At 47.0% G+C, this 27199-nt stretch overlaps 1 protein-coding gene and 1 long non-coding RNA gene across 3 annotated transcripts in view; one reads left to right on the forward strand and one right to left on the reverse strand.

Annotated features, from left to right (window-relative positions):
• MARCH4 (membrane associated ring-CH-type finger 4) overlaps nt 1–26113 on the forward strand; it is an 81186-nt gene extending 55073 nt beyond the window's left edge. The window contains exons 3-4 of one of the 2 annotated variants that reach the window (XM_021399100.1): nt 6304–6496; nt 25039–26113. In XM_021399100.1, coding sequence (XP_021254775.1) covers nt 6304–6496; nt 25039–25400 — 555 coding nt within the window. In that variant the 3' untranslated portion in view covers nt 25401–26113. Of the gene's footprint in view, nt 1–5570; nt 6132–6303; nt 6497–25038 lie in introns of those variants that run through there. The other variant, XR_002439410.1, reaches the window with a different exon arrangement.
• LOC110399805 lies at nt 6247–24751 on the reverse strand. Its single transcript, XR_002439413.1, has 3 exons — nt 23405–24751; nt 20790–20926; nt 6247–10125 (listed from the first exon to the last, which is right to left on the reverse strand). It is a non-coding gene; the product is annotated as an uncharacterized LOC110399805 (long non-coding RNA).

Below are 27199 nucleotides of genomic sequence, written 5' to 3' on the forward strand. Positions count from 1 at the left end.
TGCCATGGCCGGGAGAGAACAGTAGTTTCATCCCAAGCCCCAGACCCAGAGTGTTTGAGTTTCTTGGCTCCAGTAAATCAGGCCAGATTGAAACACAGCAGGGGAGATGTGGACAGAGCAGCATTTGTTTATTTCTGGAAAGCTGGTCCATGAGTGCCCGAATGCTTCATGAGCCTCAGGTTGATGGAACAATGCTGGGCAGTGTCAAAGGCTTGTGGGTGCAGATTTGTGACGTGTGTGCAGCTTGCTTTTAATGAACGACCTCCAAGTACTCAATATCCCCATACAGCTCAGGGCAACTCAGGACATTCCTATGGCTCCTCACTTGGCTAAAATTTGTTGAAGCAATTCACAGATGAGCCCTCATCCCACAAACACACTACAAAAGCCTGCCCGAAGGATCACTCTTTTTGTCTCCCCTGTTAGAAAGTGACCTTTGCCACAAACATGAAAACTGACTGCCAGGAGCAGCCAAGCCGGAGAGCTAGATAGAGATTTCTGCTTCGTGAGCAAGATTCCTGGGGGATCGTGTTCTGAGGGCTTCCCGCTGCTGGCAGGGACTTCACAGTGCCTCTCGCAGAAATGTGGGAGATTTGGCTCAGCAGAGGCTGGGAAGAAGCAACTGGAGTGAAAAGCCACTTGGTCTGGAACAAATGCGGCACGTGCGGAGCTGCAGCTGTGTGCCCCGGTGCCCTGCCTGGTGTCAGCACAAAGGCACAGCTGGGAAGCAGGTGTTACACCAGCACCAGCATGTGAAATCCTGAGGGACGTGGCTCACGTATGAAGCCCGGAGTTCCCAAGAGGACTAAGGGACACAGGACCCATAGCCTATCACCATGCATGTCCCTGTGCTCCTCGATCATTCTTGCCATCCTCCCATGCTGAAAAAGGGAGGTAGAGAGGCTGTGACGCTCTGGTACTATGTGCCATAACAACATGCCACAGTGTGGCCAGGTGGGAAGTGTGTCTTTTCTGCTCAGTCTTCACCCCACATGTGGACAGCCGGGGCCCCTGGACATAGTGGTATGTCTCTTAGCAAAGCCATAATCCCTGCCCTTTCTTCTCAGGGACTGTTGGAATTTCTACCTAGCTTTATTCTTTTTAGAAAGCTCTGAATTTCTCAAGCACAGACACAAGGCAGGGACATCCATTTGTTCCTGACCAACCATCGTATGGGCAAACACCACACAGAATGCACCTCCTTGTGAAATGAAGCATGTTCAGATGATGCTCAGAGCCTGGCTGCGCTCCAGTTGGTCAGAGAAGGGCAGCACACCCAACACCCACATGTTCCCCAGGATCTGCCTATTTCTCTGCCCATTTGGACACGTGCCGCACATGTTCTAGAGAGCCTAGGAGTATGGCATGGGCCAGATGTGCATGGCGTGGGCAGAGAAGTTGCAGTCAGGGGAACATGGTTCATACATAATTAACACAGATTCCTTCAAGCCTCCAGGCTGTTATGATGTCTCATAGCAGAGAGGGGCCTCCAGTCTGGCATTTTGTTATAAAGAATTTCTGTAAATTAACCCCTCAGCCCTGGATGGCTGGAATTTAAGAGCAAAAGACTTAAAGCAGCAACACTGCTGAGACTGGAGGATTAAAGTTGTTGGAAAACATGGCAAGCACCCTGGCAAGCAGCAGCAAATGAGTAAAAATTTCCCACCCACTATGAGCAATCAGGAGGTGCACAGCTTTTGTCCATCCGTCCCCCGCTGTCCTTCTGCTGGTCCCTGAGGCAGGAGATATGGGCACGGAGAGTCTAAAAGCTCCTCTCCACTGTAGTATTTGTGCAAAGCCCATGATTTTAATGAGGCCCTGAAAACACAGCGTTTTGGAAGCATGCAATAGCACTTGCTATGACAGGGCTCTGCGGTGGGTTTCATCTATACAGCTTTGTAGCCACTTCCATGCCACATTCATTCGGATGCTCTGATTTCAGCAAATACCAGATCAGTTGGAACCAGCCTTCCCAGACCTACTGCTGTCTGCAGTCTCAGGGAGTCCAACTCTGTGTCACATTCTTATCCCTGCCTCTTCCTGTCCGATGGGTTAGTTCATATCCAAAGGCCCTCAGTTATGGAATGCTGGGGCTGGGATCTGGTCCCAGTTCTCTCCAGGGCTTTGGGAATGGCCCCTCCTTCTCCCTGCTCTCTTTCCTGCATTTGAATAAACCAAAGCATCTGCAAATGTACAGCAGGGAACCTACCATGGCTTTAAGACAAATCTGCTTGGTGAATGTACTCTCCTAAAGATAATCAAGGTAGATAGCCAGGGCCTCAGGACAGCACTGAGGAGAGATCCAGACCCAAGCACTGATGGGAATGCTCTGCTGCATCCTTCTAGGATAAACCTCCACTTGTTTGGGATGCTGGGTCTGAAACAAAATTGCTGAGTAGCACACTCAGGATGTTAATGATACGTACTAAGGGGACGTGTCAGATATAGCAATAAAAATAAACTGAACTGCCTGAGGCAGGCATGGGGGAGCTCTCAGAGGAGTGTAGGAAGGCTTTTCTAGCAAGCAAGGCTTCTTAGCAAGCTGCTGCACTAAGACAGAGAGATCTTCTGCAGGCAAATGTGTGCCTTGGATCTGCTTGTGCTCATCCTTGTGAATCTTTGGAGACTGCTGGTGTTAAAGAAAGGGAAATATGGATCAGACCCCAAATACTACACTAATGACATTATTAATTTTTGTTACATTAGCAGCGGGGTGGGGGGGTTGGTTACAAGGCTCTGAGAGAAGCACTGAGGCAAACAGGGAAATGATCTTGCCCCAAGTACAAACCATAGATTATGAGATCATGTCAAGTGGGACATGATGGGCAGGCATCAGTCCTAGATTAATCTCTAGCTATGATCATTGCAGGCATCAGATCTGGGCTGCTAAGAACCATTTTCTAAGGCATCTAGGGCACAGAATTTTGGGGAATGAACATCTGGGTGTTGTGCCAAAGTGGTCAGCCAAGAATGATGGTAGCAGAGGACAGGCAGACAGTTTCTGAATGAATTAGGACATTTAAGGTGGTGAGGCACTGGCACAGGCTGCCCAGAGAAGCTGCGGGTACCCCATCCCTGCAGGTACTCAAGGCCAGGTTGGATGGGGCCCTGGGCAGCCTGAGCTGGTGGGAGGCAACCAGCCCATGGCAGTGGGTTGGAACTGGATGGTCCTTGAGGTCCCTTCCAACCCAAGGCATCCTGTGATTCCATGAGTCTTCAGAGCATTCTGCAGGCAAGGAGCCCTTTTTCCAGTGTGGTTGGCAAAGCCATTGCAGAGAGCTGCTTCAGCACTCTGAAGCCACTGTGAGCCCAGTACTCACAAAGCTGCTTCTGTTACCCAACGGAAGCCCATAATGCTTCCTGGTACCTCCAAGTTCCACCCTGTTCAGCAGTGGCACACCATCTATAGGGCTTTCTACCTGCCCTAAGTCAGTCTCGACTGACAGTGTGAGTGAGCTGCCTGTTGTTAAAGGTGCACTGCACTACAGCCCAGCAGCTCACTGCACTCAACAGTTCACATATGACAGCCAGTTCACCCACTAAATCCCTGGTTTTCTGGCCTTACTGATGATGGAGAGATTAGGAAAGCATTATATTCTTGTGCGAGCTGGTTGTTTTCTCCACCATTCAGCTCTGACCCGTGGGTAATTGCACCTCAGTGCCACACTCTGAACAGTCTGGGCTGCTTCGTTACCACCAGCACCAGGCAGCAGCTCTGTTGGTGTTCCAGCATCTTTGCTCCCATCCAAAGGCAGGTTTGAAGCTCGTGCTCAGGTGTAGCTTCTCTGCCCTGAGCCACATCTCCTTTGAAAGTATAATGTATTTAAAATCACGCTGATGCCTCCCTGTCTCTGTAAAGCAGTTGTACGCAGCTGCTAGCTGTAGGAAACATCTTCTTCTCCTTTTTCTCTCTTTAATTGCTACCTTGGAAGGACCTGTTGCTGCCACAAGCCTTGCAGTGTGCCAGACAGATGGTGAGGAGCCAGCCCATTACCTCCTTGAGAGAGAGAAATGATGCAGAATGATTTTGCTGGCACAAGCAGGTCAACGTGAGGAACCTGCAGCAAAACCATAGCAGGCAGCACTAGGAAAGGCTCCCCGCACCCCCATCCCTTCAGTGTTTACCAGACTTGGTGGAAGGGGAGAGGACTGCCTCAGTGGGGAACAGCCTCTGTCTCTTCTCAGGAGCTTTACCGTCATCTATCTACTCCATGGTCAGCTATGAATCAGGCTGGTGCCAGCACCTCAGTGAAGCTGTACATCCCTGATGCACAATTTGAGGGCTGTCTGCCCTTGCAGGACATCAGCCAGAGACCAAGGCTGGCAGAGGCAGACACTTCAGCTCACCTCTGAGCCAAGCCATGCGATCACCTTCCAGATGCAACTTCTCCCAAAGCAGTGCTTTGCAAAGGAATGCATTCAGTCCAGGGGTCTGGTCACTAGACTGGCAGCAGTGCTGTGCATCCCTTTGCCAGCACAAGTCACCTTACTGCCCTCCAAGCAAGGGTCAAAGTTCTCCCTATATCCCAAAAGCGCTGGTGACCTCTAGTTGGTCTGGGTATTAAAGAGCAAACTGCCTTCTTGCCCTAAAGTGAGGTTATGAGGCTTGACAGATGACCCTGGTGTCCCAGGATGTGTTTGACAAAGGGGTGGGGTGCTTGGGGCTTTCCAGAGCTGACACCTCACGGGGACATTGAATTTGGCATGAACCCAGGCAAAAATGTTCAATCCCTCTGAATCCTCTGCACTTGAAGGAGGTTGATGTCCCCCTGTATTTATCCTTCTATTGGCCCTACTGCAATTTCAAGGGCATGTATCTCATGGCTAAAGGTGGCCTATATATTTCCATCTCTCCCAGCCTGTTTACGCATTTGATTTCTGATTTGCAGGAGGCACTGTGGGCCATGTCCCCCCAAGTCTTGTCAGAGAAAGCAATTTCTGCTCTTGGTTTTTACAGGACAGTCCTCTCAGCAGCATAAATCTGAGTAAGGAAGTTTTATTCTGGATGACAGAGAGGAGTTCGGGCTTTGGATATTTATAATGTAGCTTTGGATATTTATAATGTAGCTTATACAAAGCTATTTGATGTAGCAAATGGATTTGGGGGAGTTGGTACTGTTTTTTTCTTCTGAGGAAGAAGCATTGCCGTTTACCTCAGTAAACAGCCTGAACATGTCATAGAATCATAGAATCATAGAATGGCTTGGGTTGAAAAGGACCTCAAAGATCATCGAGTCTCAACCCCCCTGCCAAGTGCAGGGTCGCCAACCACTAGACCAGGCTGCCCAAGCCATGTCCAGTCTGGCCTTGAATGCCTCCAGGGACAGGGCATCCACAACCTCCCTGGGCAACCTGTTCCAGTGCATCACCACCCTCTGTGTGAAAAACTTCCTTCTAATATCTAACCTAAATCTCCCCTGTCTCAGCTTAAAACCATTCCCCCTTGTCCTATCGCTATCCACCCTCACAAACAATAGATCCCCCTCCTGTTTATACGCTCCCTTCAAGTATTGGAAGGCCACAATGAGGTCTCCCCAGAGCCTTCTCTTCTCCAAACTAAACAAGCCCAGTTTCCTCAACCTTTGCTCATAGGAGAGGTGCTCCAGCCCTCTGATCATCTTGGTCGCCCTCCTCTGCACTCGTTCCAAGAGCTCCACGTCCTTCTTGTGCTGGGGGCCCCAGGCCTGGACACAATGTCATCACCTAAAGGCAGGGAGTCCTGGCAGCAGCAGCTTGCATTGTTGGTAACATTCTGTGGGGTGTACATTGCTTCCATGAGATCTTTCTTGCCTACTGTTGTGATCCTGTCACATCTCACCAAGCAGCATGGAGCCTGGTCATGGGAGACCTCCAAGGGAAAGCATGGCTGTCTGAGACCAATCTCATGATAAAAGGATGCCCTCACCAAGGCTGCTGCCTGGTGTCCATTTGAGGCAGCGTCCTGGCCTGTGATGGCCAGGTTTTGGGGATGTTATTATCAGGGTCTTTATACCAGTCCCTCCTGCCTCCCTCAGGTCTTTGTGCTTTCCTGGTGAGATACAGGATTCCTTTCCTTTTCAGCAGTGCTCTCAGGAAACACGGGGCCTTGCACTCTCAGACAACTGCCTTGCTCCAGCCAAGAGGTGGACCAGGTAAAAGCATCTGTGTGTAGGGTGCACAGATAAGGTATAGGTGATCTTTGGGATCTCCATGAACCACCGCAATGAAGCAAAATAGCGATGTCCATCATGTAACTACTTTCTCCTCTTTTTCCCTCCTCCCTTCCCTTGTCTCCCCTCCTCTCCCTGTTGCTGTCCCTTGCAGTGGCAGGCCATCTCCCTGACAGTCATTGAGAAGGTTCAGATAGCAGCGGCCATCCTGGGTTCCCTCTTCCTCATCGCCAGTATCTCGTGGCTCATCTGGTCGACCTTCAGTCCTTCAGCCAAGTGGCAGCGCCAGGACCTGCTCTTCCAGATCTGCTATGGAATGTATGGCTTCATGGACATTGTCTGTATAGGTGGGTGAACGTATCTCATGGCGCATGGCCGGGGTTGCCAACCGCCCACTCACCTGCAGAGAGGAGCGGGAGATGGTGTGGAGAGCTCTGTTCCTGGATTGAACCTCCTCTGCTTTTCCCCTTCTTTGCTTTTTCAATGCCTTTTACACAGTGCTCTCTGCCAGTCTCTGCAGCCCTGGAGAATCTCCTTGGCTGGGCTGGCAGAGGAACCTGCAGCAAGCCCAGAGAGAAACAAATCTCTCTTCAAAGCGAGAAGAGGGCAGGGAGGTCTAGGGGAGGCTGGCAAGTATTGATTAACACTGGGGAGGAAACTCCTACCTTTCTGGAATAACTGATACAGGGACTGCCCTGTGTTTTACCACAGCAGGGTCTTGTTTGCACCTTGCAGCCAGCACCACGCTCTTTCCATGTGCATGGCTGTACAGGGAGCTGTGGGAGGGTGGTGGGTTCAGGGCAAGGTCTCTGTCTCCAGGGCAGCCTGGGCAGGGGGAGATGGCTGGCAATACCTGTGGGCACTCACCAGCCAGGCCATGAAACAGTGGTAGTTACCAAAACAGTCAAGTGAATGCCAGCCATCTCCAAACACGCTCCTGATCAATTTCCACCCAAGCACAGGCCAACGAATGACGTGAATTCAAATGATCTTGCCAGGAAGAGCATTCCAGAGGGTCCCTCGTGCCTGGTTTCTTCCATTATTGGCATAAATACAGAATGAGTTTCCCAAAAGAAAACAAAAATAGGACAGGGCAGTACTCTTGGCTTGGTGGCTTAGTGCTAGCGTGAGTAGAGCCATTCCTGAGGAAAGGAGCACAGTCCCCAGGTCAGCCCTCAGGAAGAGCAGTACAGTTTGTATCGCAGTTGACGAAATTGGAATAGGGAAGTAACACTAACCAGGCCTCAGGGAGAGAGGTATGGGCAGCACACCCTGGTCTGGGTTCGGATTGGTGTCAGCATCCTTCCAGGACAGCACAGCCGAAACCCAGACCAGTTCTTCCCACTGCTGCCATCCCTGTGCTGACAAGACGTGAGCTTGGTCTGCTCTGTCGTGAGCTACCACAGATCTACAGCAACAAGGAGTGGCCAGGGAGGGTGAAAGAGAGACAGGCAGCCGCCATGTGCTGGCACTGCAGCCCTGCTGACATCCTCTTGTTGGTGTGATTGGGAGTGGAAAAAGTGATCTCTCTGTGCATGTGGCATGTGCGTGTGTCACCTTGTTGTCGGAGGACAGAAGAGGAGAGCCTTGGCATGGGCAGACATCAGTAATATGATTAACTGGCTTTGATAAAGCTTCAAGAGCTGAGGGGAACTGATTAGCTCATCTGTCAATAGATGCTAAATCCTCCCACATGGCAGAGAACGAGCTATGCCAGCTAGGAACTGAGAGTGAGGGGGGCAGAAAGATTCACATTTGAGGGGTTTTGCTGCTGCTTCTGCTTCTTCTTCTTCTTTTTTTTTTTTTTTTAAGGATCTGGCCTTTATTTCTCCTCTCCACCTTCTCTAGGGGGTAAAAAATATCCCTTTGCATCTCTACTGATGTCATCACTAAGCACACTGCCCCAAGCTGCGAGCTTTGATTTTTCCAGTCAGAGAGCAAGGGGCCATCCCATTCCCAGGAATACTTCAGAGTTGCGGCTGAGAGCAGCCCCTTGCCTTGCAGCCCTCCCTGCACAGCTGGCAGCCCTGGTGGGCCAGACATGTTGTTTTTCCCACAAACTCAAAAGCAAGTGGGAAGCACTACAATGCAGTGCCTTGATGTGTATGTTTTCTCTTGCCCAGCACCTCAGAGCAGTGCCCACCCACGGCTGGCTCCAGTCGTGTTGTGTGCAGCATGTCTGCTGCGCTTGCAGGCAGCCCACCCATGATCAGCCAGGAGAGATGATGTTTTGTAGCATGAGAGCCTTTTGTATACATTTCATACATTTCTCCAGAAAAGCGGATACATGCATGCAGTCAGCACCCGTGTTAAAACATGCTTGTGTTGTGTCCTTTGCAATCCCAGCTGCTTAATTAATTTAGATTGGATATAAGGAAGAAGTTTTTTACAGTAAGGGTAGTGAAGCACTGGCACATGTTGGCCAGAAAGGTGGTGGATGCCCTGCCCTTGGAGACACTCAAGGTCAGGCTGGAGGGGCTCTGAGCACCTGATCAAGCTGTAGGTGTCCCTGGTCATTGCAGGGGATTGTACCAGATGGCCTTTAAGGGTCCTTTGCAACTCAAACAATTCTATGATTCTGTGAATTCCTCATTCGTTGCAGCTTTCCTTGGCTGTGATGGATGCAGCAATGGCAGCACTCTATAAGACTTGGGGTGAGTTCCTCAGTGCAGAGCAGCTACTTCCCATCTTTTATCCTTCTCCCAAGCCTCTCAGCCCCATGCAATGTCTCTGATCACAGCCGGGCAAAACTGGCTCCGGAGACTCAGAGTTCTGCTCCTGACTGCCCGAAGCCTGGTTTTACTCCTCCCCGGGCTTTAGTTCCACTTCTGCAAGTTCAGGATAAAACCTCTCATGGATAATTGTAGTGACAACAGTTCTAGAAATACCAGGGTGCAGTCTGTGCATTTTTGTAACTCCTGCTCCACAGCCCAGCCCTCTTCTCCTTTTGCTTTCCAGCCCGTGGATGAGTATAAAAAAAAATAAGGCACTAAGAAATGCTCACTGATGGGGAAAGAGCAGGACATTAGATGCATTCAGTCCTGTTAGATTTGGGATTTTTTTCAGCTAACATAACACTCACATTGTGTACTGTTCGGTAACGGGCTGCACAGCCTTAGCTTGCAGATGCTATTCTGTAGGGCCTACACTAATTGTGTGTATTCCAATTGCATCTTCCATCAGTTTGATCCTGAGTTTTGCTTCCACTGTCAGAGGAACAGAGGTTTGAAAAACAAGGTAGGCTCTGAGCACCTGATGGAGCTGTAGGTGTCCATGTTCATTGCAGGGGAGTTGGGCTAGATGGCCTTTAATGGTCCCTTCCAACTCAAACGATTCTATGATTTCCAGATGAGCACATGCTGAAGCAGTCCCTTGGCACGTCCTGCCTGTTTCCACTTTGGTTGTTCTTCCATCTCTCGAGTCCACTGAGTAGTCACTGAGTGACTTTTGCCCAGGAGAATAATTGACACATGCAAATTGGGATTCACACAGATCATTTGGTGATTGTTATCCTCATTTGAGCTGCATGCACATGCTCTGAAACTGCCTGATCTGCTCCAAACTGAGTTTTCAAAAGAAAGCATTAACCCAGAGACTACTGAACCATGCATCCAAATTTTGAGGGTTTGACTCAGCCACTCACATGTGGTAATACACAAGCTTTCTTTGAACTGTGCTAGATCCTAGCATGCTCAGCAAAGACAGCTGTAATGGACAGACACCATTTGCTGCCCCTGCACCCACCAAAAGAAACAAAAACACAAACAAAATAAAGTGAATCTGCACCTCAAAACCAGCAAGACAGACGGCGTGGTCCCACATGCCAGAAGGTGTATCCATCTGGGCAAGATGTGCAAAATGGTCTTTCAGCATTGTTCTCCCCTTTGTTCTCAAGTATCAAACAGGAGGGCAGGACGCTCTGGAAAGGATTGCTTGGAATTTTCAGGAGTCTCCAATACTGGAAATTTTAAAGAACCTGTTAGAAAAACATATGTCAAGAACAGGTTGCAGAGAGATGATCCCAGTTTGTGAAGGAGGAACAGACTAAATGCTTCTTGATATCCAGCCAGCCATGTCTTTCACTGTGATCTCTCTCTCTCTTTCATGTGTGCTACCTCTCATCATGTCTGCAGGACAGACATGAGAGCTGAATTAAACCAGAAACCGGCAACGGTGCTAGCATAGGTATTGCTCTGCTACGACATAGACTTGAGATCTGTGGCCAGGAGGTGAATGAGAAGTGAGGTGGGGACAGTTCATTTGATTAACTGCCCTCCCCACAGGTCTCTGCAAGATAAATCCAGAAATCTGGCCTAAAGAGGGATTAGCAGAAATGCAGGTATTGAAATGTAAAGATAAGTGGAGTGAGCCTGAGCTACTGAGTAGAGAGATTGGCAGCTTAGAGCTGGGCTGTAAATCCTGAGAGATACCTGCCTGTTAATTAAATGACAGTCCTTGGAGGGGGAAGGAGGGGTTTGTCTCTCTTTCTGTCAAGGTGCAATTAGAGAAAGTCGGTGTTTGTAGATTAAAGTGTCATTTGGGGTCAGGAGGACAGGAAACAATCTCCTGTTAAACAAGGAGTAGCTCTGTCAGCTAATGAGAGCATGTCACAGCCTAGACTTAGGAAATCACCAAGTCTGCTCCAAGGAGAGAAATGCAGCTCAAAAAGGACATAAGCACGTTGTTGTGTGCAGCACTGTCATTGTCACTGTTTGTGTGTGCAGCCCCATTTGTGTGTGCAGCCCCGCTTGTGCTTGCACACATGGCATTCCTGCGATTGACATGTTGGGGGCTTATCCCCGGCGATGCAGAGGCAACCTGATCCAACTTTCCCTGGATTGCTGTCCAGTGGGACTGGTGCTTTGTCCATGCTCAGCCACTCTTTGCACTCTGACTCACCCTGCCTTGCTGCTGACAGTCGCTCACTTTTGTAGGCACTAAATCCTCATGTTCTTTGAAGCTTTTCCCTTGCTTTCCTTGGCAGCCAATCCCTGAGGGTATTTGCCTTCACTACATAGCTGCACTGCTGCAGCTCAATAGCACAAGAGACAGGCAGAGCAGGACCATTCATCCTGCCAACGATTTTTGTTGGCACACCATGGCAATCCATTACAGATCAGGAAGTGTGTGCCCGCTGTTTTTAATCCCAGCTGCCAGCAAGAATAATCAAAAGCATCCAATACGTCTGACGGCATCTCAGCACAACCGTAGGTAATAACATAAGAAATCAATAGCCAATTAAAAGTGATCCACAGCATTTGATCTTTCATAGAGCAATGGGAGCAGTAATTAATGGAGCTTCCTTGAGATGGTCACAATTCAAGCTTCCTGCCAAGACTAATGTGGTTTTGTTTTAAATGAGGTTTGCTTCCTAAAGGAAATGCCAGGCTGAGGAAGCCTCAGAGTGTTTTCTAGCCAGGTTACTTGGGCCCTGAGCATTCAAAGGATTTAGGAGCCTAAGTCCCAACAAAATAAAGAGAAATTGAGAAGTTAAGTGCCTTCAGAGTCTTAGTCTTCATCTGTATACATGATATGATTCTCAGAAGTAGATGCTTTCATTCAGATCTGCAAAGTTTCTGAAACAACACAGAAGGAATTGCTACAGCAGCAAGGAATAAGTTCTGGGAAAGCAACAAGCCCACGTGTTCTCGATGACACACTATATGTGTAGCACAAAACAAAGAAGACAAGTTCCTCCTGGAGAAGGCTCCAGGTAGACCTGAGGGTGGCCTTTCAACATCTGAAAGGGGGATTATAAGACAGAAAGAGACAGACTCTTTAGCAGAGTGTGTTGTAATAGGTCAAGGGGAAATGGTTTCAAACTAAGAGAGGGGAGATTTAGATTAGGTGTAAGGAAGACGTTTTTTATAATAAGGGTGGTGAGGGGCTGGAGGAGGTTGCCCAGAGAGCTGGTGGATGCCCCATCCCTGGAGACACTCAAGGTCAGGCTGGAGGGGCCCTGAGTACCTGATGGAGCTGTAGGTGTTCCTGGTCATTGCAGGGGAGTTGAACTAGGTGACCTTTAAGTGTCCCTTCCAACTCAAATGATGCTATGATTCTATGAAATGTCTTCAGAGGATAAACCTGAGGCCAACCCAGAAAGCAAACACGTATACTTTACACACACCTGGAAGAATCCCATATGAGTATGCAGAAGTCTTCCATGCCCTTCAGCTTAATGCAGAGCTTGCCATGCTGTTCACGTACTTTTTGACAAGTTTTGCCTGGGAGCATGGTCCCAGATCAGCCAGTCTCGAGAAGTCTCTTTAAAATCAGATGTAACTAAGATGTCCCTGCAGTCTGCGAGGTCTCTCTCAACTAACATTCAAAATGGAGCCAACAGGCCAGGAGAGACAAAGACAGCCCCAAGAGGGGGAGGATGGACAGTCCAGCTTTGCATGTTAGTCTGACTGAAGGGGGATGTTAGGCTGTTAGACACCTCCTTGCTCATTGTAGAGCAGTTTTCCATGAGCTACGAGGAGCTAAGTAGAGTGACCAGAGCCATGCCCTGTCAACAGAGCAGGCAGTATGGAAAAAGACAGGCTCATTTTTTCATACCGTGAATCTTGGTTTGCATACATTTGGCCAAAATGTGCATGCCCTAAAAGCCTCTCAGCAAATCATTGATTTATCAGCTGTGGAGACAGGAGCATTCCCTGCAGGATGTGTTGTGGGGCTCTCAATCCAGATGGGCAGTGACTGTCCCTTGCCACCACTCACTCAGGGCCGTGCACCTGGGCCAGCAGCACGAGCAGCGAGGCTGAGTAGCTGAGCTGCCCACTGGCTTCTTGGCCACTATCCAGGAACAGTGGATGCTCAGCAAAGCCAAGCCATGCCACCTCTCTGTTCCTGAAAGATGGGACCTATTTTTATCTAATGCTGCATTGATTATTCAATAAGAGCAGAGGGGGCCAGCCAGTGTGCGTATGTATATGTGTGCTGCTCTCACCAGCGGGCATTGCTGCAGAGGCTCAACATGCATTCCAAATTCCAGCACAGCTCTGGCAGCTTTTTCTCCCTTTTCTCCCTCTCTCTCCCTTTTTACAGGGTGGGCCTTGGCTTCCAGCACCACCAGGGCAGCACCTAGGCCTTTTACATATGTCCTTTCAGCCCCCAGATCCTTCGCCACATCCAGCTCCATACAGTTTCCCATTGTTGCAACAGTGCTCTGGAGATGTATTTTGTCATGAATAACCATATGGTGCTCTCTGCTCCAGTGGATCAATGTGTTTAGCATTTAGCGAGGGCAACATAATTAACATTTTCTAAGGGAGAAAAGAAGTCCTTCTTCCTTGTGAACTGCATCTTCTGATACGTTATAATCAGAACGTTGCTTCCGCGTCACTGGATCCTGTGTTGGCATGGAGGGCCTGATGTCACTGGGTTCAGCTCCCATCCACAGGTGGAGGCAGGAGCACTCATCTGCCTGTCATAGCAGGAGATTCCCTCATAGACAGCTGGTACAATCTCCACACCAGCTCCATAAATAGTGGTGTATAGTTAGGATGAAGAAAGCCAGAGGAAGAGGTAAGAAGAGGTCATCGTGAAGCCACATTAACCCAGCCCTGGAATCACTTCTTAAAGCAGTGACTGATCAGTTCTTCTCCTAAAGATGGCTACCCACCAGCAGAGCCTTCTTTCAGGCCCATACACAACAATTCTGTGAGCAAGAATTGAAACAGGAGCGTGGCTGGTCTCAAGTCAAGATCTGATCCTGGATAGTGATGGATCAGAAATGATAAACATGGCCCTTGGCCTCTTGGCTCCAATTTCCTTCCTTAGTTCTGCACAGTTAGCAGAAGAGTGCTTTGGTGGCAGAAGCAATCTGAAGGGGTAGGCTCAGACAGGCCCTGCGCCCCTCAGAAAATGAAAAACTCTGTGAAGCTATCCCCATTTTCCCTTACAGAATTTCATTTTCTAATAAAAACAGAGAGAGAGACATTAGCTCTACCTTCAATAAGCAAATGTCATATTTTGATCATTACTGAACAAAGCATTTTGATTTAGCATTTAGAGATGACTGCTCACACTGAGCATTTTAAATTCAGCATCAGAATTGGAATACATTAAAAAAAAAAAAGTCCAAATGAAACATTCTCATCTGTCTGAAAACATATACATATACTTTCATCCTGGGGGACAGCATCACTTTTCAAGTCTTGCTCCAAGCTGGTATGATGCCAGATTTCAAAGCTCTACACAAAACAATGCTGTTGCCCAGCTTTGCCTTTAGAGAAGTGTCCCAGGAATATCTGAGAATATAGCACAACTGCAAAAGGGGCACTTTGGTCAAAGTGGTATGAGTTATAGGATTAGGAAGGTTTAGAACCCTTACTAGGAGGGCTGACTGCTGTGGCAACAAGAGTAATATCCACCTCCCTGGACTTGTCAGAGAATGTCCTGAAGATGTAAAGGAGACCCATAAAGCCACCAGTAGACCAGGGTGTGCACTGGGCCAATGCTGTCCTCAGTCCAGTTTGAAGTGATCTTCTCTTCCCTTCTTCTAAAGATCCAGTAGCATCTGCCATGCACACAACTGGTGCCATGCACCTCTCGTGCAGAATGTCCTATCAAGGTGTGGGGTGCTACTGTCCTCTTCATTTTCAATGGGGGGAGAAAAAATACACCAAAAGGATTCATACAATCCGTGCTGTGAAGCAGGGAGGAGGATCTTGAAGAGAGCAAGAAGGTATATGGGCAATGCCTTTAAGCCCTATAGCTGCACAGTTACAGGTGGACTCACAAGTGAGGAATGGTGGACATGTATGATTCAGAACCAAGAGCATTCTGCTGCTGGAGTTCCACTCCTTATTTATTTATTTGCTTTTTCCAAGAAGAGTCTCCATTTTTTTTGCTGCCTGTATAGCTAGAGACTGCCCTTTAATCTTCTGCTTTATCAAGTGCTACGAATTAAGTACCACAGGAGTACAAGGGCCCTTAAGGGCACAACATCCATTTTGCTGTAGCTGTCCACAGCCAGCTGAGCTTGCAGGAGTGCTTTTGTTTATGGCTTGGCTGTTTCCTGAGCAAGGATTACTTAGAGGTTTATTTTACCCATTTTTGCTGTTAGCTCTTGTTTTGTTTGTTTGTTTTGTCCAGGTTCTGAGGCAGGGAGTGAAAGTGGGCAGGGCGGGAGAAAGTTGTGGTTGATAGATTGTATGCGTAGAGCTGAAAATACTGTGGCATTTCTAGAGCAATGGTACTGCTCTGTGTGGTTCCCAGGGCCAGCTCAGCTCCTCTATCACAGATGGCATCCTGCAGACAACTGATGCTGTTTTCCCACTGCAAACAAACCACGTGGGAGTGCTAAATGGAAAGGAATTTCCTGTCCCTTGGACGCTTGATATCAGCTCCTTACGTTTGCCAGACTTTCCTCATTTTTGGGGCGTTACCAGCTCAGCTTAACAGGGCCATGCCCATGTGTTGTGGAGGAGCACATGGCTGGGCAGAGGACATGACAAGGTATGGAGACAGCAGCTCTCCGCAAAGCTGGCATCTACCTGGTAGCCTTAAAAGCTCTACACTGCACCTACACTGTATTGACCCCAGCTCTCATCAGCCCTATAACAAGAAGTCTCTACCCGTCATCTCCATTCATCCCAGTGGATAAAGTGATCCACCTCCTACCAACACCACAGCAACTGTGGTGACCTTATGAGACACCGGCACACTGATCCCTCTTCCAGCCAGCAGGAATCCTGCTGAGTCCGGGGGTGGGTGCTAATGGCTGTGCAGAGCTTGGGGCATAGCTCAGATGGGGATGCTGCTCCTGTTGCTCTGCCAGATGGAGCAGAGGAGGGAAGCAGAAGGGCTCCTGCTGCCATTGCAGGGGGTCCTGGCCCACCTGGGGCTGAGGAAATGTTAAGGCAGAGCTGTCCTTTCAGCCCAGCTTGCATGAGAGGAGCCAAGCCATACTAAGCCAAAGTTTACTGGTTCATCAGCAACAGAGGGCTTGGGGGCCTGCTTGTGCTGTTAGTGGTGTGAAAAGGAAGGCTTCTGTTTTGCCAGAGTTGTGGCCCATGTGACCTGAGGAGAGCCAAGCATGAGACACAGAATCATGTGAAAGCTGCCTATCAGTGCAATCCCCTTACAGAAAATACACTTAAGGGTGATGAGGAGAAGAAAGAGTGTTTTGTCTTCCTCAGACCCACGGGCTCTGTGATGGCACACATCACACACTGATGCCTGGAGACACTCAAGGTCAGACTGGACTAGACTCTGAGCACCCTGACCCAGCTGTAGCTGTCCCTGTGCATTGCAGGGGTGTTGCACTAGAGGGCCTTTAAAGGTCCCTTCCAACTCAAATGATTCTGTGATCAACAGCAGTGAACAGGGCCCAGCCACGCTACCATCCCAGTTCTGCTCGGCCAAAGCACAGCTCAGCCTTGCACATATTTAATCAGTTCTTGACATATTAAAAATGTGCATGGAGAATGATTGATAACAAAATGCCTGATTATAATCACCTAATTATTTTTTTCCATATGCTAAGCATTCACTCGAGCTCTAATCTTTATGAATAAGTTTTCGGTGTATGCTGTGTATCTTTCAATGCTGGACATTTCCCAGCTTGCACAGCCTCCTTGTATCAGCATTCAAAGCAGACCTTTGCTAGATATCCTGTGGACTAAAAGCATTCTGCTCACTGGTCTGGTGCTTCATGACAATTAGAAATGTCTTAAGGATGGCACAGAGGTCCCAGGTCATCCATTACCCAGACTACCCTCATGTATGCAGGCTAGACTATCCACTAAGCACTGGAAACGTGCTGCGGAAAAAAATTATATTTTGGAAAACAGATGAGAGTTAGGAAGGAGTCTATCCTTCATATTTGAGTTTTTCTGAGAGCAAAGTATCTCTGAAAATCAGAACGTAGCAGTAGTTTGTACGAAAAGTGACTGTGCGATGAAAGCATTCCTGAACTCAAGAAATGTATGATGTGAGGATAATGGACTCCAGAAAAGCAGCAGCAGCAGCCTCAGGGGAGCAGAGCAGGGAGTAACTCTTGGGAAGAGAATCAGAAGGATAAAAGAGCTGCGAACAGCTCGCGGTTGCCAAAAGGGATGATACTAAAGGCGCAACAGCAAACTGTGCCTGTGCAGGGGAAAGCTCAGAAGCGTGGGAAGAGAGCACTGAGGCTGCATCGGGATCTCTTTGAGGACCCAAAATCAGAAGCTGCAATCACAAAAAGGCAGAAAGAAGAGCCTGCAACTAATGACTGGTCTCCAGGAATCACACAGGAATGGGAACCAGTCAGACCCGAACCCCAGGATGACCATCTAGAGAGAGAGAAGGCAACAAGAAATGGGTCCGTACGGTTATGTTAAAGCAAGTCTAAGAGCTCAAATAATACTTGATGGAGGAGAAAAAAAAAAAAAAGGCCAAACATTAAATGTTGCCTTTGTTTCAGTCTTCAAAACTTAACTAAAATAATTTTAATGAGGAGAAAGGAGCCCAGGGCAGAATCAGAAAAGAACAGACTCAAAAATATTTAGACAAGTTAGCTGTGTCCTTGTCAGCACATTTTAATGAACTTCAGAGGAAGCCGCAGGAGCAATCCCTGACCCGTGAGCATTTTATCATCGTGAACTCAGGGAGGACACAGGAGGTGCCAGGCAGCAGGGGAAATGCAGGCAGAGTACCTAGCTTTGAATATAATCTCTGTCATTGCAGAGGGTTTGAACAGCAGATCAAGGAAATGAAGGGCAAAGCAGTTTAACTGATTCATAGAAAGATACTAGAAGAAATCATTAACTGACCAACTGATGAGCATGCGAGTATAACCACCTCTAATTTGGGAGGGTCGCCATCCTAGTGGCTGAGGAGGAAGCAGTCGATTTGAAATCCCATGGCTTGAGCAATGCTTTTGATGCTTTGCTTTCAGATTCCCCAGAAGAAAACACTGAAATGTGGTTTAGATTATGTAACTAAAAAACAGATGTACAACCAATTGAAAAACTGCTTTCGTAGTTGTTGTCAGTGATGTACTGGAAACACATTTCAAGGAGGAATGTTTTGGACTCTGCTCTCTTCATTATTTCTATTAATGGCTTAGATAATGAAATAGGAAGTGCTATTATAAAATCTGCAGATGACACCAAGCTTGGTAAGGCCGCAAGCACTCTGGAGGATCAGATCAGACTTTGAAATGATCTTGCCAAATTGGAGAAGTCAACAGGATGGAATTCAATAAAGAGAAGTGCTAAGTGCTATCCTTGGGAAGGAGAAAACAAAACCCTTAACCCAAGCTGGGCCAGGCAGTCACAGTGCCAGAGACAGCGATGCTGTGACAACACATCAGAGTGTTTCGTTGGGGTACTGCAAGGAAGGCAGCATTATAGTTCTGACTCTGCACCTCTGCTCTGAGCATTGCACTCTTTGGGAGCCTGCTTGCAGAAAGAGAGTGTCAAATTGAAGAGATTCGGGGAATGATGAACAGAAGTGAGGAGAGGGAGAGAATCTCCCGATTCCCCACTTGATATTCACTTCTCCCCTCCTAAATCAGCCCAAGTGGAGCGTTCCACTGATGCCATAAGATTGCTTTCAATTATAAATCTACCCACTCCCTGGTTCATCCACTTCACTAGTGCCTGTAGAGCACAGCTCTGCAGCCTTGAGTCTCAGCCCTGGAGGATTTAAACATGTTGCATTGTTTAAAGAACTTATTAGATTCAGCTAGAAGGGACTTTGAGGAGATGCCAGACAACAGATGCCCCTTTCCAGCCCATGTTTCCAGGGAAAGGTCCTTCTGGCTTTTTTTTTTCCAGGTGTATCACCGAGGACTCTTTTGCATCACTGATGAGGGCTAAAGCACAGGGGAATGCACTGAAAAGTACAATGGACTGGAGGGAACACTGGGAGCTTGGTGACTCATCTCTTGTGTACCATGGGATATGAGGTTGACATGAGGCAGAAATTCATGGTTATTTCTAAAGTGTCTCTTGGAGTGGAGCAATCTCAGAGAGACTATGAGAATTTGGGGTGTGTAGGGCCAGCCTTACCTGAGCAAAAGCAGAGCTCAGAGCAGAAGTCAGTACACTTCAGTGTAGTATACTAGAAAGCTATGGTCTGTTGTGGTAGGACAAGGGGAAATGGTTTCAAACTAAAAGAGGGGAGATTTAGGCTGGATATAAAGAAGAATTTTTTTACAGTAAGAGTGGTGCGGCGTGGGCACAGGTTGCCCAGAGAGCTGGTGGATGCCCCATCCCTGGAGACATTCAAGGTCAGGCTGGAGGGGCTCTGAGCACCTGATGGAGCTGTAGGTGTCCCCGTTCAGTGCAGGGAGCTGGATCAGATTTCCTTTAAGTATCCCTTCCAACTCAAACAATTCTGTGATTCTAAAAAGACCATTTGTGGCTAGACATGTCCCCACAGTGTGCAGAGCCCATCAGGGAAAAATCCCTCTCCTTGCTGTGTTGTGCTGTCCCGGCTTCTTGTACTGTTGGCTACTGCTGGAAGTGGGATGCTGTGATAGGCAGACCCCTTCTCTGAACTAGTACAGCCACTTTTCTGCTATTATGTTAAGGTAAAAAGAAGGTAAGGATGGAGCATATAGGTTGAGATTAAGGGAAAGAAATAAGTTAAGTGGGGGAATTTGAAATTGCCACAAAAGATGAAAGAAGTCCCAGGAATGGAAAGGAGAGTCTGTGCATGCAATGATGTCAGCAGGGGGAAAGTCCAGAAATGAAAGTGCTGTCTACCAGGAGGACTGGCTGGCCTTGGTCTAAGCCATCACTGCTGTGGATGCAAATATTTAGCTTTGATCACAGCTGCCATAATCTTCCCCTGACACTTACCAAGGAAAGCATCAGAAACAGGCAAAAGCATGGCAGCTGTCTGGCTGAGGTGAAACTGCATTTGGAAAGGAAACTGAAGGGTGGAAGAGCTGCTGAAGGTGGAAACAAGAGATGACAGCTCAGATAGCAGGACAGAGGCTTTATGAGAATCAGGACAGAGTAACTGGCTGGGATGGATTGTGATGTTTGTTCCTGTATTTAATGTGAGTGACAGCACAAGGGCAAAGTACCGCTCACTGTCAGCAAAGGCCTTGTTTTCATGGTTTCTTTAGTGGCAAATGGGAGAAACAGTTTCTGCCCCAAAAATTTACCTGTCTGTTTCAAGAAAATGCACAGCAAGTGTTGGAATGAGAGGAAGGTTAATTAGAGGCTGGAGGTCCTGGAGAAAAGATCGCTAGGTGGTAAAGCTGACAATGTGCACAAGGTGACTGCTTGTCATTTCTGGGAAGCTGCTGCTCCAAAGCTGCTGTAAATTGAAGATTTGCAGCCACTCAAGTTAATCTCACAGGATGGTGGTACCTCAGGTGATCCCCTCTTGCTCATCTGGAGGTACAAATTTGGGTCCTTTTGTATCTGTTTTTTGCCCATGCTCTGCCAACAGCTGTTCTGGCTAATGAGGGCCTCTCTTGAGTCTTCTCACAGGCCCACCAATAGCAATGCACCTCTGTCCCAGCTAAACTGAGAAGACAAAGGGCTCCTTGCATACAGCTTCTCTGTCCTCCCTCAGCACTATGAATATTTGCCTAGCTGCCCTTGTGGATCACGGTGTGGTGTGGGCAGGTATTGTAAGGCTCAGAGAAACCCTACAGTGATATCAGCCTTACTTCTGGGCCATGATACTCACCCTCAGTCATGCTCTTCTTCCTGATTCCTGTATCTTAGGTGTGCAGAAGCTCAGGCGTAGCTGTGGCAATCAGTAGAACATGGAACTCGAATTGCTTTCAGCAGCGCTAGCTCTGTTGCAGACTGCAGCATGATCATCTGGAAAAGAAATAGTACAAATATCCTTGTTCTGGGAGGAGAATGAGAGTGAGGTTGGTGGGTAAATGGAAGAGATAGGTCCTTCCCAGTGTCAACAGTTGTCAGCTTGCTTTCCCAGCTGCTTGGGATGTGTGTATGCAACTGCACTGGCACAATCCTTGCCTGGCCAACTTCAAGTGATCTTCCTGCCCTAGACACTACAGAGCTCCTCAGAGCTGCCCATGATCTGACTCTGCATGGACTCATGAGTAATAAAGTCATAAAAGAAAGTGCAAGAAAGTCTAATATATAGAGGGAGTGAATATAGCAAAAAGAGATAAAAATAGTATCCTTTGCACATTGTTCTGGGTTTAGTATGTTATAAGCATGACCAAAACTCAGTCTGGCTCACTACTGTGCCTCTATCATGGAAACAAACAGACATAAGAGTGAAATCATATAAGCAAGACAAGCATATATGATAGGTTCTCTGATTATTTCCCCTGACATTCAGCAATTTTCAGTTCAGGAAATCTCCCCTGATACTGGTACAGTCAGGTCTCTGTATGAGCAAACGAAATGAGAAGAACTCATCTTCAGTGCCCACGTTCTCTAGGAGCTTCACTTCCACTTCACCAACACTGCAAAAAGGGATTTCACGGACCTGGCAACAATCTGGAGCAACACAGATTTGTGTGAAACTCACACAGATTTTCTTTCTGAAGAGGATGTCTTTCATATAGGATATGCTGAGAACAGATTTTTGTGGAGCAGAAGAGGGAAAGAGAAACTTGGGAGGAGTGGAAAATGATTAGGCCACTACTGGAATCGGTCTGAAATTCTCATAGAGATATTTCTGAGTTGAAAGGAGAGAAGTTCACAAAGAGGGAAGTTCACACCACTTGCTATCTTCCCCACATATAGAGGATTTGGCTTACAGAATAATTTCTTCCAGCTGGATGCTTCCAGTTGAATGCAGTTCTTCCTGAAGGATTTTCCACTTTTCTCTGGCCTTTAATTGGAAAGATTCAGCTCTCTTAACCAGAATGAATCTCGAGGGAGGGGTGTTTCTGGACGGGGGTGCACACAGCTGAACGTAGGAATTCCTAACCTAATTTAACTCAGGCAGACCAAATTTGTTTCGAGTGTTAAGCATCCTGCAAGTTGATATGAAGTGATGGACTCTTGCTCAATCCTGACATTCACTGTTGCAAATGAATCACTGTTACTTCCGCCTCCCTGCCCACCCCTCTGCTTGGTTCCTTTTTAATTTTACAGCTTCCTGAGCTTGACACTGGGAAATCAATAAGTAATTTAGAACCCCGCAAATACAGAGGAAAACAAGTTATTTTGTACTTTCATAAATATTTGGAAACCAAAATTATCTAAGAAAACAGGTGCTCAGTTGACTCAGCAACCCATCCATCAGCATCACACTGCTAATTGCATAAGATCATAAACATTTATAATTAGAAGGCAAACAAACAAGAATTTTATAAACAGCCCTCTTGAATCAGCCTGCGCATTAAATATTTGTGATAAGGTAATTAAGAATAGATTTACAGTCCTGGCTCAGTGTTTAATACTTTGGAGAATGGATTTGATTCTATGGAGGATGTTCTACAGCCATGGAGAAAATATTTGATTTTGGTTCTTTTATCCAAGGCTTAAAGTGGTCTCAGAGAAATATTGGCTCTGTCATTGATAAGAGTGGAATTTCATTCATTACAGATCAGACAGCTCATTTAAATATGTGTCTAATGTCCCTTGTCATGGACCAATCCACTTTAGCCCTGCTTCAAAGCTGTCTCCTTGGCTGGATCTGCAGGCTTTCCCTAAGTCCTGCATTTTAAGGTTGTGCTTTGATCAGAAGATGTCAGAATTCTCAACCATGTTCCAAACTAGAGAGGAAAAAAACACTTCTTTTCTTTGTTGTTATGACATCATATTATTTCATTATGAAAAACTGGCATCATTACAGGATTATACCTGTGCAATCTCAGTGGTTTATGGGAACCAGAATAAGGATATCTCCCATACTTCTAGCCCATTTTACTTCCCATCTATTTTCCATGTCTCAAAATAGCTAGATTTGAATACTTAAATTAACTCATATAATTACTTCTACAGTCAGTAAACAAGCTCAGCACTACATTAAGATGAATGTGAGTCCCCCTGAAGCTAATTTGTGATCAAATCAGTAGGGCTTCTAGTTGTGTTTAGAATCAGAAAGGCTAGAAACTCAGATGGTAGTAAACCTAGAATTTAAAGTTTGTAAAGTCATATGCATACCTTGAGAAATCAGGTGGCTGCACGCCATCAGTGGGTAAAAGGGAGGTCAGCCCTAAGGGTAGGATGACGTTCAGATATGTTGGGGGTTTTTTTATATAGAACTGGTTTATTTCAATAGTTGGCTGTCATCAGAAACAGTCTGGGAAAGCTGGATGGAGGGTAAAGCCCCAACATTCGATTCATCGGGGATAACAGTAAACCACTTACTGTGTTCTGTTGTGACCATCATCACCTCTCACTGGACAAGGCAGTCTCCTCATTTTGGCATGGCTTTTCTTCTTACGTCTTGTAGGTCTTTTCTTTGCTCTTGTAATTATATTCCTGGAACAGGTAGGCAAAAATCTGCTCTTACTGTAAATGTTTCTGATAGTGTTGATGGTGACCAAGAATGGTGACGCCATCATTGTTGAGAAAAATGAAGTTATCCATGTGCTAACTCAACTAGTACCTGCCCTACCTGCTGGTCTGGCTTCAGTTACACAAGGGCACTTTCCTATCAGACAGATGGCTGCAAATCAAGGACACCGAGACCCTCTCATACTGCATAAATCCCACTCTCCAGTAAAGTTTATTAACTATATTACAGTGCGTCAGCTAAGCCAGTCTACATGAGAAGTTTCGTTCAGCCTCAGTGGGTAAGAACAGTACAGTGTTGTAGGCACTGCTGTATGCATGGCATTCAAAGGGTATTGCCAAAACTTGGTAACTTGAATGGTATCAATACTTAATGGTCATGTAATGTCATCTTCTAAACAACTTCTAGCATTATCTCATCCTTCCAGCCTTCTTACTGTGGGGAGGATGGCAGAGTTCTGGGAGATGAGCTAACTCCTGGTGGAAGGGCCTGAGCTGCTCATTCTCTTTCAAATGCAGAGAAGTCAAGTGTCCTAAAGCCCACTTGCCATCCCCCAGATATGAGTTCTGGTGCATGCAGATGGGCAACAGGACATACGCATTCTCTGCATACTCACGGCAGACATTACGTAAGCTCTTTTTTTCCAAGTGTGTTGTTTTCTCCCCTTGGAAGAGATGAGGTCTGGCAAGGTACCTGCTTTGCCAATGAGCAAATATTTGCCAAGGATGACAAACCACTTACAGGTGTAGCCAGCCCCTCCTTGTGTTTGACTGCTGTCCCTGTCCTCTGTGCACGCATCTGCTCCGCTGCAGCGTGTGTGGGGAGATGTGCTCTGAGCTCGCAGTGACGTTGGTGCAGCAGACGTCACCAGCACGTCAGCTGCAGTTACATACCCTCCAAACACATGGTGAATCATGCCTATGCAGCATGCAAAACCAGCTCGGTGATAGATAAACCTCAGGCATTTATTGGTAAACAGATACTGTTCTGCTGTAAGAGCGTAACTCACTCTGCTGCGTTTAAGACCTGTTTATTGATTGCTGAGATGAAGCTGTAATCCTTTTAATTCAGGGGGAAAGGGATCCAGCAGAGCAGGAGCACAAGAGGAAATGGTTTCAAACTAAAAGAGAGGAGATTTAGACTGGATATAAGAGGAAAGTTTTTTGCAGTAAGGGTGGTGAGGCACCAGCACAGGTTGCCCAGAGATACGGTGGAAGCCCTGTCCCTGGAGACACTCAAGGTCAGGCTGGAGGGGCTCTGAGCACCTGATGGAGCTGTAGGCGTCCCTGCTCATTGCAGGGGGTTGGACCAGAAGACCTTTAAGGGTCCCTTCCAGCTCAATTCTATGATTCCATGATTTATCATTGAATAAGCTGAGGGAGAGCTGAGCAGACGAGTCAGCTGGAGGGCACGATGGAGGGTAGCTTGCGGTTCTTCTAAAGTTTTGTCTCTATTTTATGTTTAATGCTTTCCCCCTTCCCTCCAGGTCTAATAATACACGAAGGGCCCTCGGTTTACCGGATTTTTAAACGGTGGCAGGCGGTCAATCAGCAGTGGAAAGTGCTGAACTATGACAAAACAAAGGACATGGAGGAACAAAAAACAGGGACCAGGACAAATCAGCGTCCCTCCTCCCAAACCACCCACTCGTCCTCCACTGGTGGTACAGCCACTAACTCCGCTCCGGCCGACAGCGGGGCCCGGGCCGCCGGCCATGCCACAGGCACCCTCTCTGACCACCACTGTGCTTACACCATCCTGCATATACTCAGCCACCTGAGGCCTCACGAACAGAGGAGTCAGTCTAGTAGTAACAGAGAGCTCGTCATGAGGGTCACGACGGTCTGAGCCGAGGAATTTCAGGAGGCCTTAACGCAGAGCGGAGGAGACGCAGAACTCGTAACGCAGAGGAGCATGGTGTGCCTTTTTCTTTCTCTTCCCTTTTATTCTTTTTTTCTTCTTCTGTTCCTTCTTTTGGTTTTTGAGGTTTTTTTTTTGGTAACTGCACAAGATATAAGAGGCGGCACCTGGCCAGCTGAGGAGAAAGCAGGTGGAGGGAGAGCTGCACACTCATGCTAAAGAGGTTAATGTTTTTCAGCCAGTTAAAAAAAAAAAAGAGAGAAAAAGAAAAAAAAAAAAAACAACCACACAAATCACAAAAAGAAAAAAATACCAACAAAACAAGTGCAATACAGACTAAAAACTGAGTAGGCAGAGGTCTGGGGAAGCAGAGGAACAGACGGTTTAGCATGTCTTACAAATCCTATTACCTGGAATAGGTGATGCTCTGTACACACCCGCCCTACACACACACACACGCACACAAGTGTGAGATTTATATAAACAAGGAAGGGAATGAAATATTTGGAGTTTTTTTATTTTCCAGACTGTGATTAACCAGGGCTATGAGTCGTTTTGTTCATGAGTCATTCTGGAACCTTGTTCTATTTACCATAGGATATCTGAAGTGAAATGGCTGGGGCTTTTTCAGTAGTGATTTATGGGAAAAAAAACAACCGACCACTGAATCATCTCGCCAAGAAAATGCAACAAAGCCCCAGGCGTACCCAAATTTCACCAAAACAAAAATCATGGTTTTTCATAATGTTCCTGACAAAGGGTTTGTGAGGGTGGAGTTGGGAGGGGGGAGGGAGGGCGTTCCATGACTTTTATTCGACGTATAGGCATTTTTGGCGAATTTTGTACAAATGCTCCGCAGGTGTTTCAAGCACAAGTACTGGTGTGATTTATGCCTTCATAACCCCAAATCCAGCATCCACATCTTCCTCACTCACACACACACGATTTTCCATGCAGGCATCCCAGGTTAATTTCCTTCCGTTTTACTCCAGTCACAAAAAGCTGACCCACCTCTGGGGGTTTCTGCTACTTTGCTGATTCATATACTCATACATTTGAGAAATATGTTTTCTTTTTCATTGTCTTTATCCCTGCTGCTCAATTTGTAACAGTCTCACTCTTGTAGGCTGAACCTTTCACATCCAGTTTGTTTGTTACAGAGTCTATTCCATTCAATTGTTCAACAGAGAGTTAGTCTGAAGAGGGAGCACAGTTGCTGATCAAATATATAACACTTCTAGTAAGTCTCCTTCTCTGGGATATATCCACGGAGGTACTTGTTGCTCTTCAGGAACATTCTCTTTCAATGCACAATGGCTGAATCATTTGTGGATATTAAAGGGACACTGTCAAGTACTTTTAAAATAGTTTTTAGAGTTTGGGCTTTTTTTACTCTCCATTGTTTGTAATATTCTCTTACAATCTTGGAAATAAAATTTCTTTCCCTACTGATATTGTTCTTTTCCATTTGGCATGTAGTGTTCTCTCTACTCACGCCATTCCTTTCACCATCCCCGTCCTTCTCCACCTTTCATCTGGAACAGGAAGAGATCCATACTCCCAATTTCCTGCTCACTATCCTCACTCCATGTAGAGTATCTCCCAGCTCTGTGAGGTTGAGCTCTTTTGCCGATGCAACGGCCACAAAGCAAACGTCAGAGTAGAAAGCCTAAAAACAGATCACCTTATTGAGGAGCAGCAGCTCAGGAATCCCAAAACAATGAGCCCATAGTGATCAAGCCTGAACCCAACCCTCCCAAAAATTACTATAAGGACTTCAGCCAAAC

Source organism: Numida meleagris, chromosome 5 (genome assembly GCF_002078875.1).
Source record: "Numida meleagris isolate 19003 breed g44 Domestic line chromosome 5, NumMel1.0, whole genome shotgun sequence".
Classification (NCBI taxonomy): domain Eukaryota; kingdom Metazoa; phylum Chordata; class Aves; order Galliformes; family Numididae; genus Numida; species Numida meleagris.